The following is a 12,712-nucleotide window of genomic DNA, read 5'->3' on the forward strand; positions in this document are numbered from 1 at the left end:
TACCTCGTCAAGCTCCTCCATGGTTATCTCCGAATCAAGAGAGTTTTTTTGCTCAATCGTCAGTTTAGGAAGATCTAATTGTTCCACAAAGTTTCTAATATCTTCATCAGTAGACGAAGACGTGGAACTATAAAGATCAATACAGAATTCTTTTAAGGCATTATTAATATCAATGGCTGAGGTAAAAATTTCACCACCAGCACATTTCACTGAGGGAATTATAGAAAGAGACTCTCTCTGCTTTATATATCTAGCCAAAAGCTTCCCTGCTTTGTCACTCGACTCAAAGTATGACTGTCTTGCTCTGAATAACCAAAACTCCACTTTCCGTGACAAAATAGTATTATATTTATATTTCAATCAGGTCAATTCTCTGAGGTCATCAGCTGACATACGGCACTTCAGCTCTGCCTCTGCACTTTTAATATTCTCTTCCAACTCCATGAGTTCTCGTGCTTTGGATTTTTTGGTGAATGAGGCATACTCTATGATCCGACCCCTAAGAACCGCCTTAAGTGCCTCCCAAGCCATGCCCACAGAGGATACCGAGGACCAGTTGGTCTCCATATAAACATTGATTTCAGTCTTTAACATTTGTTGGAAATCAGGATTTTGCAAAAGGCACACATTAAGGTGCCGACTATATGATTTCATTTTCTCTGTATATGGCAACATCTCTAAACTCACCAGGGCATGATCTAAGACTAAGATGTTTCCAACTCAACAATCAACAACAGATGAAATGAGGGATTTGGATATTAAAAAAAAAAAAAATCTATTCTAGAATAAATCTTATGGACTGATGAAAAAAATGTATAGTCCCTGCCAGATGGGTTCAAAAGTCTCCAAATATCCGTAAGACCAAGATTTTTACACATCCTGTGAAGCGTCAATGTTGCTCTAGGGGGTTTGCACACTTTTGCTTCACTATGATCAATGACTGAGTCCATCAAAAGATTAAAGTCTCCTCCCAAAATTATATTATGAGGGGTGCCAGCGGTTTGCAGCATCCCTTCAATATCTATAAAAAGCCCTGATCATCAGCATTAGGTGCGTAAATATTAGCCAAAATCAACCTTTGCCCTTGAATTTCAGCTAGAACAATAATGACTTTCCCTAATTTATCTTTAGTCTGTTTGAGACATTTGAATTGTAGATGTTTTTTAATCAATATAATGACTCCCTGGCTCTTACTTGAGCCAGCACTAAAGAAAACATGTCCACCCCATATCTTCCCAAATTTTTCAGCTTCCTGCGGGGAGAGATGTGTTTCTTGAAGAAACACTATATCATATTTCTAACGCTTAAGAAAAGTAATAACCTTCCTTCTTTTTATGGGGTGCCCCAACCCATTCACATTCCATGTGGAGAGAGATAGTACACTCATATTAACATCTGACATTTGGATATAGTAGAAAAAATCAATTGTGTGTCAAAAACAATATTATACAGACCACATTCCCCATTAGTGAAACAATCAAACCCCGAACTTCCTCCCGAACAAAACAAACAGAAAAAAGAAAAACATGCGCATTAACCCCGTGCACGAAAGCGCCAACCGGCGACAATCCCTCTAAATTCAAAAGGTCCTTGAATGCCCACGAGACCCCACGACAACTTTGCCATCGGTTTGCTCAATTTTGCCTCGCAAATTTGTGAGGCAAAATGACATAACAGAAAATACTTTGTAAAATAAACCCCAGCCAATAGGAAGAATGAACACAAAGAACGTGTAGATTCATTCACAGAACTGTCTCAAAGGTGTGATCTTCCACAAAACAAATTCCAGCTGATATGAAACTGTTCAGATATGTTCAGTGAGCCGGCTGTTATGAGTTCAATGGATAACGTAATCATTCCAATGTCCTGTAAAAATACTCAACAAAACAAACTCCAGCCAGCAGGAGGAATAAGCACAAAGAATGAACAGATTAATCCACAGCTGTTCCGAAGGAGTGTTATTCAATAGAACAAGCTTCAGCCGCTAGGCAGAACCAATACAAAAAGAAACAAAACCGGCATCTCGGTTCCCCAGATGGTCGAGTCAATTCACTCAGAGGCCGCATAAAAGTATATACCATGACTTACACAATCCGTCAACTTTATAAAAGACATCCTTTGTGTGAGCATGTAGATATTTTGCGGTCATCCGTAGTGTCCACTCTCAAACTGGCCGGGAACTTCAATGCAAATGTAATCTTTCGTCAATGCAAAAGTTTCTTTAAGGAAAAGTGTTATTCACAAAACAAGCTCCAGCCGCTCGGCTGAGCCAATGCAAAAAGCAAAAAGAAACCAAAATGATGCCCAGCTTCCTCAAAAGCCAGAGCAAGTACAGCGAGTCGACCCACTCACATGAGAAACACCCAATGGTTTACTCACCCATTGATTCAATAAAAGACATTGCCTGATTGGGACATGTAAATACTTTGCGACCGATCTTCATTTCTATTCTCAGTTTGGCCGGAAACATCAGAGCAAAAGTGATCTTTCACTGATGTAAGAGTTTCTTACATTCCTTGAACCGATCGTGTTTCTCTCTTGTCAAACTTGCAAAGTCCGGGAACAAGAAAATATTATGGTTCTTCCAAGAAAGCTTCCCTTTGCTCCTCGCCTGGCGCAACACAAGATCTTTATCGGATGATCTCAGAAATCTGTCCAGAATCGATCGAGACCTGTCTCCCTAAGCAAATCTGTGAGCTGGGACTCTGTGAGCTCGCTCGATTTCCAGCTTGTGGCCTGCTATGTCGAGCAGACTCAGGAAAAGCTCGTCTAGGAATTTCACCATATCTCTGCCCTCCTCATGCTCAGGAATTCCAACAATTCGAATGTTATTCCTGCGGCTTCTATTCTCAAGATCTTCAAGCTTTTCAAGGAGATGTTCCAAATCAACTTTGGTCACGGGCGGATTAGCGGTTAATTCCCTCTCCGAAGATTCCAGAAATCGATTCGTCTCTCAACATCAGTCACTCTTGTAACTATCTCAGAGAATTTTATTTCCAATGCCGTAATCGATCAACGTATTACAGCGAGATCCTCCAAGTCAGCAAGAAACTTCGTCAACACCACCGACATGTTGGACAACTGACTCTGGACCTCCTCTCCTGCCACGCCATCCAAATCGAGTCCCCGGTCTGTAGGCCTGTCGGGGCTTTCATCGTGAACACGTAAGTGTCTTTTAATGTCTCCAGAGCCCGAAGATTTTGACTTCTTTGCCATGTTTTGCCTCAAAGAGCAAATGTGTAACTGGGTGAATCAAATTTCACCAGATTATGACATAAAAATAATTAAAAATTTAGCAAAGAGCGCAGAGCTCGTCGCTCACACGTCTGCTTCTTGCATGGCGTCACGTGACCCCCTCCGAGGACATTCTCTCTTTAGCATCTAGCCTTAATCTGGCTTTGATTAGATAGTATCTGACCAATTCTTCTCATTTCTGCCTTTAAATTAGGAAGAGCATCTATGATGCTGGAGTTTATTTCTGTAAACTGACTTCAGCTTCAAATTTAAAGTCTTCAAATCTGCATCGAGTCACATGTGGTCAGGTGTGAAAAACAATGGTGTAAAAAAAAAGGTTTTGAAGGTCAAAAGCTGCACTTACCATTGGACGCTTGTTTTTCATCATTCAGCCTAATGACTTGATTTATTAACTTGGGACTCCAGCTGTTTCTAAAAGCAAAGTTAAGATCACTGTTTGACTTTTAGTGCATTTCATAATGCCCAAAATAATATAATTGGTTTTGGGGGATTTTCAGAAGCTTGAATCTGAAGTTAACATGAAAAGAACATGGAACATACATTTCATTGTTAAAATACTTTGTCAGATTACCTAAAAATGTGTGGTAACATCTAAATGGGTTATATTATCACTATAACAGGTTTTATTATCAAAACATTATTAAATATGAATGCATGAGGTTAGACATTAACATCAGGTCAGATCAGGTAATAAAATAGATCTTAATGTAAACAAAAAAACAAAAACAAAAAATTGACCATTATAGAGAACTGTTTATTGGACCATGAAACTTATGATTGAGACTTCCTTAATCATAGTGCTTTGTGATTACCCAGACTCCATCTTTTTAATTGTTTTGGGGCTTTTATTTCATGAACCCAGGACACATGCATCTCTTAATTGTATATTTTTAATTAGACCAAGGTAGAAAAATAGCATTTCTTGCATTTATTACTTATTTTAACTAAGTTATTGCTGTTATTATGTTGTTGCTGATGTTATCAGTGAGTATCTTTCCCTTTCAGTATGTAAGGTGTGAGGAAGAACCATTGGATCTATTCTGCCTGACTGCCTCACATCAGTTTGTTTTTGAAAGAAAAAAAAAAAAAAACATGAGTAAATTTGTTTATTAACACTCTAAGAACTCAGAATTGTGCTACTTCACAAAAATAACACTTTTTTATCTAACTTTCAACTTACACGACTAGAAAAAGAATTTTATATTGCTTGTGGCAATTTCCCCAAGTTAGAATAACAAAAAAACAAAAAACAAAGAAGAAAAATATATAATTCATAAAATGTTCATGGTGGTTGCTTGTGGCAATTTCCCCATGCTAGAATAAAAAATAAAAAATAAATGATAAAAAAAAAAATTAAAATAAGAATACAAATATATAATTCATAAAATGTTCATGGTGGTTGCTCGTGGCAATTTTCCCATGCTAGAATAATAATAATTAAAAAAAATGTTTTTAAAAATAAGAAGAAAAATATATAATTCATAAAATGTTCATGGTGGTTGCTCCTTGAGCCAGAGAGATATCCCCTCTCCCCTTTGTTTTCAGTAAAAATTGGAATTGATTGAATAAATGGTTTGTTGCAGATGCTAAAAGGTTGTTTATGATTTAGGAGAAAACTACACCATGCTTCCATTAAGTTTGGTCCACTCGAAAATGTCCTGCTCACACACAATGTCCGAATTGATGAGCAGGTAGCGATCCCCTACACAGAAGTGTTTCTGACAGGCAGCACATTTGAAGCATTCCAGGTGGTACACTTTGTCTCGGACACGCATGGTCATTTCAAAGGCCCGGATCCTCTTTTCACAAGAAGCGCAGAGCCCATCCTGACCAAACAGTCTGCAGAGAAGAAAAATATAAATTGAGCTGTGAAATATAAAAGGGGTATTGGACAACCACTCAAGATCTCTGTGTATGTAGTTCAAAAGCTGATGGTTGAAGAATAAAAAGGATTAAAACCTTAGTCCAAAGTAACTGGTTTATGAAAATAGCTTATCTGAAAAAGAATAGACATGTATGCATGCTCCTAATCCAAACCCTTAAGCAACTAAATTATTAGTTGCAGAATTATTTATGCAACTAAATGTTTGAAAACATGGTGTTTTTATTTATTTACAAATTGCTATTCTCAAATGTTATTAAAAATTATATTATGATAACTCATAATGTTATCAATCTCTTTTTGCCAGTCTCACCTGAGGTAGTCTCTCCTGCACAGCTTCCTGCCAAGTTTGTAGTACAGCCTGCGGCCCACCTCCCCTAAGCGGCAGCCGCAGAGGTCACAGCTCAGGCAGTCCTCATGCCAGTACTGCTCTATGGCCTTGAGGAAGAAACGGTCCCCAATGCTCTGCTGACAGCCGCCACACATCAGCAATGATGGGGGCATCTGAAGCACCTCGTCAACTGGTTCCCTGCAATTTAGCATTTGGTTACAATGTATTTTCAGTGTGCTACACCTTTTTGAACAACAGAGAGCACTACTACATGCTTTACTGGGGGGAAAAAAAAAACTCAACCTGCTCTGTATTCCATACTTCTAAAACTGATGCTGCCAAACGGATGGACTAGTTTTTATATTATTTAATATTTTGTTTTGGATATATGGCCTACATTTCCCAAGGAAAAAAAGAAGAGTAAAGTGCGGTAGGCAAATGAGGTGCCAATGCACAGAGTTCATTTTAAATTAAGACTAAACTAAAAGATTCAGATAAAACTCATTTGGTTAAAAAAAGGAATAATGCTACTAGATGTCGAATCACTGTTTATTGGTCTGTGCTGTGTCTGTTTAAAGGGATATTTCACCCAGATTCTCTCATTTACTCACCCTCATGACTTCCTTTCATTTGCTGAACACAAATAAAGATTTTTAGGAGAAAATCTCAGCTCTGAAAGTCCATTCAATGAAACTCCAAAAAGCATATAAAGGCAGCATACAAGTAATTCATATGACTCCAGTCATTAAATCCTTGTCTTTAGAAGCATTTGACAGGTGTGAATGAGAAACAGATCAATATTTAAGTCCCTTTTTACAGTAAATCTCCACTTCCACTTTCATATTCTTCTTTTGTTTTTGGCAAATTGCATTCTTCGTGCATTGCTGGGCATGCAGGGAGGAAAAATTATAGTAGAAAAGGACTTAATTATTGAGAATGTCTTCAGAAGACATGGATTAGACCACTGGAGTCATATTCATTACTTTTATGCTGCCTTTATGTCCTTTTTGGAGCTTCAAAGTTCTGGCCACCATTCACTTGCATTGAATGGACCAACAGAGCTGAGATATACGTATAAAATCTTCATTTGTGTTCAGCAAAATAAGGAAAGTCATACACATCTGGGATGTCATGAAGGTGGGTAAATAATGAAAGAATTTTCATTTTTGTTGAACTATCACTTTAAAGTCACAAACTTAGAGACCACTGCACATACGCAGTCCGCGTATTTTGACTGTCTAATTGTTGTCTCCTACAATCAAACAAAATAAATAAATGCAAACACAAGTAAATAATAGATATACAATAGCTTACTTACTCGTTCGCTTCCAACGTCTTCCTCTCAATTGTAGATGCCATATTAAATAAGTCGTTCAGGAATATGCATCTGATATGCGCACTTAGTCGTCAAATATGCCCCACACTCGCCGTCTGTGGTGCTTACAACTGAAATAACATCGGTGTCCTGCAAAATGAACTACGTTACAAAAGCAATTCAAGCGTGCGCAAAAATGCACCTGCCTTTTGGTATACTGAAGACGTCAAAAAAATGTACGCCAAATTCCAAGCATGCTCGTCGTCCAAGTGCATCCACATACGCAGAATGTCGCTTCTTTTGCGTTACATTATATTTCTGTCTCCATGCACTCAGTCCTCATAGTATATGTTGTTTATGAATGAGAAGTGGTGACAGGCAGATGTTCCCCAACCACGTTGTTTAATTAGTAGCGACTCCAGAGCACAGAGCAACTGCATAATAAATATAGCTAGAATTTACATCAAGCATTGTATCTCCACTGCGCGACGTCACTGTAAGGGTTGCTGTCTGTGGTCCTGTTATTGTAAGGCACCAGGTATTTTTAAATGGCCCTGCCCCCTCAGTCTCTGCTTTCTTTTCCGACTTCCTGCTCACGACCGCTCGACAATGACAGGAAATAGCGCTCCTACATGCCGCTAGTCACCAGTCAGTTATAAAACCCGGGGACTCGTCGTGACTCAAAGGGTCACGAGCACAGTGATAAACTCTTCATATCAAATAGGATACGTAACCGAGGTCGAACTAATGAGAACTAATAAACTGTCCGAGCAATAAAGATGTATGGGAACAACTTAATGGATGCATTGAAAATATGTTAAAGGACACAATGCATCAAAACGCTATCACACAGTTGATTAATGCAAAAATAATTCTTTCACATGAGCTCAGGAAGTGACCAAACAGAATTCCTGTCTTCTTTAATTTTGTAAATAAACTATCACTTAGTTGTCTGCTTAGGCGATTGTAAAAACGCAATAGATAGCACCTATTATATTGTAAATCACTAAGAAATCATCTAAGAAAATGGCCTATTTTCAAAGGTTTTATTTTTATGTAAAAACGAATGAATTTCAGATTTATGTAGTAGATTTGATATGTCCCTTTTGCATGCACTGGAGCTGGCATGGACTTTACAAGTGTGTGCCAAACCTGATGATCCATGTTATCCCAGCACAAACTGACAATGTTCCAAAGAGCATCTTGTGCTTCAATGAAAGCAAGGAAATCTGACCTGTTGTACAAAGGAGTTAGCATGGTCAATGTCACAAAACTGACCAAGAAGTAGTGCAGAATCTTAAATGTCTTCTTCATTTCTCACAATACCCTTTCTTTTATATAAATTAGATTTTCTGCTTAATTCCAGGTTTTTGTTCGAAGAAAAAAAAAATCCATATTTTCAGTGTGGTCTCAGACTTTACCCCACTGAATGTAAATTGAGAGATGGAACAAATTGCTGCATGGTATCATATCTCACTACACTGAATGAGAACATTGATTTTGGATTTACTGTGTGCACCACACCACATCACAGCTGACACAGCAGCAATGCTTTTACCAACTATTGGTAAAGTCATAGTTGTACTGAAAACACATTGTAATTATCATGGAGCTAACAAGGACAGCAAATGGCCCCTTTGAACCATTTACCCCTGATCTATCAGCTCACACCATTTCTGCTTGATGTCATTGGAGAAAACTCCTCTTATCTCCTGCCAGAGCTTGAGGAGTGTCAACTACAGTACTGGCGCTGGCGATAAAACACTGCTTAACTGCGGCAGAGGCTTTAAGGACACTGAATGGGACCCAAAACTCATAATGGCAATGCTTATAAGTATCCAACTCAGTATTGGAGCCAAAAGGTGGCTGCATCTATGCAAATCTGGCCCTTGAGCACAATAACCTTTTGAGGTCAATGATTGCCTTTTAGCAAGGATTTCACTATTCTGATTCACAACTGGAGCAGCTGAAGCAAACTACATTTCATCCTTATACGTATATGTAAATGACCAGTTGAGAGTGGAAAAAACATATTTTGAGTGGCCAGATTTTTTATGTAATTTTGTTCATTATTTAAGTGGCAGAATGTATAAAATCGTATTAATTCACTTGTATTAGCTTCGCTGTAAATGTTTCTTTTAAATATTAAAATAAAACAAAAGAGACCCAAATAGTCGGGAGAGCATCAGTTTTTGTAGTTCCTGTGGCTCAACTGGTAAACTAGAGCACTGGCTTTAAAACACGTAGAGGTCATGGATTCGAATAACAGAAGACATGTGTACTGATGAAATGTAACTAAGCTGCTTTGGTTAAATGCATCTGCCAAGTGAATAAAAATCATCTTTACTGATAACACTTCACAACTAGATGGTAATTTCTTGTTCACTTTGTTGAAAAAAAGAATACTCACTCACAAATCAAATTGTTTATTACTATTTTATTGTTGTGTACTTGTTCCTAAAGACATTTCCCAAAAGAGCAGGGCTATTTAACCAAGATTTTAACATAATTGAAACATTTCGTTGTGTGCTCCAGCAGTTTGTTGTTGTTCAATAAAAGTTAGAACTGCATGTGTAAGGCATCCAACTGCTTTCTGTGGACTGGACACAGCAAACCCAGAGGATGTACAGCAAATGAGCACAGATGAACCTTAGCAGTGGGTGGTATGAGCCACATTGGCTTCCTACTTGTTTCACTTGATCACCCTGCTGGACTCTGATTGGTTGGATGACTCCAGATGGCCCCCCTTGATAGCAGAATGGCTTTTGAGACAATGCCATGGAAACCACAGACTGTCAGCTCATCTATTTGGCAGGAAAACCTTTCTTAACCCAGGGTAGGTTTCCTTCAAAAATGGTTAGGGATAGTTTGTGACATTTAACCACAACTAGCTGTTATTTAAAAATTCTATTGGTCTTATGAATCATGTGTCATACTGGCATTAATACTGCCTCCATTCCAATTGAAAACTTCTATGAAATCTGTGTTGTAAGACAGAGCAAAACGTTTCTGTTTTTCTTTAGAGAGAATTACTTCAGCAATTAGTAAAACTCAACTAACTGAACAAGTTTCTGTTGAGGAGTGATACACAAAAACTGAGTGATTTACAGAGGTTTTCTAATAAAATTAGAAGTAAATTAATTCCAAGCTTCCTGTAATGAGACTGAAATAGTATGACAGTTGAGGGTATGGCTTAGGGTTAGTAATGATGATAAATAACTATTAGTACTTTGCAGAGCTGCGGCGTATTAAGAATTAGGGGTAAATTTAAGAATCAACCACTGAAAAGCCCTTCCTGGTTGACCAGTAATCAGAATATCAGGGGGAAAGCATGCAGTTATGGTGGTCCCTAAATGTCTACTATGGTTATGGCCAGTAACCTTTTCAAATGAAATGCAAAAAAAAAAAAAAACGTTATTTCAAATGGCATATTTTCCAGAGAATGGGAATCTGAAAACAGAACCACAAGCCACAGTAACAGTCCCTAATGAACCTCAGGGCTTACAAGATCCATCTTGTTAATCAGATTTGAATTTTCTAATTACTTATAATGATATAATGTCAGTTAGAACAATACTCACAGTATTGTGGAAGTATATTAGAATTCAAATATTAATGTTTTCAATTTTTCATGTAGACTGCTTTATACTTCAACTTCAATTTGATGACATGTGAGACATACAGGGTATCTGTAGCACATAAAGGTAGAAAAACATCTAAAACCTTCTACTTAATATCTAAAGATTATAAATGCTAATATGAAAGTCATTCTGTTCATCTGAAACTATGGACCCTTTCAAGATTTCCAGGTTTGGAAAGTTGAAGTAGCACCATCTTTGATTTTATTTTTAATGGGAATGACAACGAGGCTGTGAGGGATAGACTTACCATCTCTTCAGTGGCACGAACTGTGTAATACAAAGCCGTATAAAGCTCCTAGATCATATCTGATTTTCCACAACTCATGTTATCTGTAGTTCTTTGTATACTGAATGTTCTTGGACAGATGTTTTATCAATATTGTTTCTGCAGAATGATCAAAAACATTTTAAACAGGGGGCCTGGGTAGCTCAGTGGTAAAAGACACAGGCTACCACCCCTAGAGTTCGCTAGTTCGCTAGTTCGAATACCAGGGTATGATGAGGGTAGAGTCACATGGCATAACCTCCTCGTGATCCTATAATATGGTTCATTCTCGGTGGGGCGCGTGGTGAGTTGAGCGCGGATGCCGCGGCAATGCACTCAACAAGCCACGTGATAAGATGCGCGGGTTGATGGTCTCAGACGCGGAGGCAACTGGGATTCATCCTCCACCACCTGGATTGAGGCAAATCACTACGCGACCACGAGGACTTAAAAGCACACTGGGAATTGGGCATTCCAAATTGGGTGAAAAAATCCACACACACACAAAAAAAAAAACATTTTAAACTGCAGTACAGCCCATTAAAGAGACTGTAAATCTATCCCTCACTGCCTCATTGTCATTCATTTTAAAAAATCAAAGATGGCGCTAGCGTGAATAAGGTCTATCCACCTTTTTCCTGAATGTGAAAGTGTTCCATGATTCGAATGTTTTCAATTTCCGGTCTCCAGTGTTTTCACTTGTATTGGCGTATATTTTTAGCAGATAATGTAATGTTTAAGGTGTTATGTTTGTAAAAGTTGTCAAAAAACATGCCGATACTTCACAGAGTACAGATGATCGTTTTTTTTATAGACAGTGCCTCACCTGAGTGTGTAGATGACATGAAGCGATGGTCAGAGGTTAGTTACGTTGATATCATTAATTATTTTGAGTTGTTATGACAGCCAACAATGGCACAACTTGAGCCTGAAATTCATTTTTACACCAGGTAACACTTAAATGGATGTCGTTCTCCTCTGGATCGCTCGTTTTGGCAGTTTTTACTTGGCGTCTTGAGACCAGAAATACAAAAAAGACAATTAGAAACATCATGGCGGCACCCAGTGGTTGGTCAGAAAAACTGTGGATAGCAGGGTAAACTTCTATAGCGTTGAAAGGGATACACTAGCGAATATTACTTTTGCATTTCCATTTGCTCCAATAGCAAAAGAAAAAAAAATCCACTGTTGCATTTCCATGACTTTTCAAAAGAGGAAGAAAATAGAGAGAGATAGATTATGGCAGTCAGAGAGAGAAAAATGCCAAATTTACTGTCAATCTCTCAGCAATTGTATTTTAACGTCATCACAGCAGTAATTATTTTTTACATTAATACCAGGGTAATATAACACAGATTCTAGTGATATAAATGTACATTAAATAAAAATAAAAATAAAAACTGAAAACTTATAAAAGTTAAATTAAGGCAGAAATGCATCATCACAGTCTGAGAAAAGGGTCTATTGTCTCCCCATTGTGTCTGTCATATGAATTATTATAATTGCTACTTACAGTATCATGAAACTAAACTCTGTCTGTGTCTAAAAGGTAACAGTCCAGCTGGGAAAGTCTTGTGAGAGTCTTATTTGCTTTTACTAAGGTTAGAGTTAGATTAAGAGGTAAAGTTAAAGTTATGAATGTGCACAAGTAATCGATTAATCGAATACTCATTCAGCTTTAAATATTCGACTAGTAAAAACACCACTCGAGTACTGCATTTTCATTTTTCTTTGTGCCTTTGCTTGCCACGGACAACAATGAAACTCCTCCCGTGTAAATAATGCCATTACAACTCAGAAAAACAGGTTCAAAAGTTGAAGGTTGAACTTAAATTCTTAAAGTAATCGATTATTCTTTTTTTTATGTAGAGCACTTGAATACAAAATTACTCTAAATACCCATCCCTAGTTAAGGTTACAGTTAGGTGTAGGTTTTTTTTTTTTGTTTGTGGGAGTCCAAATCCAACACAATTTACACAGTGTACGTTGCTTGCGAGACTTTCCCCAGCCAGATGTTTACCTT

At 37.8% G+C, this 12,712-nt stretch overlaps 1 protein-coding gene across 1 annotated transcript; it reads right to left on the bottom strand.

The window, feature by feature from the left end:
- Positions 1–3,970: 3,970 nt before the first annotated feature.
- LOC127416843 (rhombotin-2-like) lies at positions 3,971–6,852 on the bottom strand. The gene is made up of 3 exons (XM_051656416.1): positions 6,787–6,852; positions 5,451–5,666; positions 3,971–5,094 (listed from the first exon to the last, which is right to left on the bottom strand). The coding sequence occupies exons 1-3, from the start codon at positions 6,825–6,827 to the stop codon at positions 4,872–4,874; spliced, it is 480 nt and encodes a 159-aa protein (XP_051512376.1). The 5' UTR covers positions 6,828–6,852; the 3' UTR covers positions 3,971–4,871.
- Positions 6,853–12,712: the final 5,860 nt, after the last annotated feature.

The sequence above is a fragment of the Myxocyprinus asiaticus genome, chromosome 26 (assembly GCF_019703515.2).
Source record: "Myxocyprinus asiaticus isolate MX2 ecotype Aquarium Trade chromosome 26, UBuf_Myxa_2, whole genome shotgun sequence".
NCBI classification, from domain to species: domain Eukaryota; kingdom Metazoa; phylum Chordata; class Actinopteri; order Cypriniformes; family Catostomidae; genus Myxocyprinus; species Myxocyprinus asiaticus.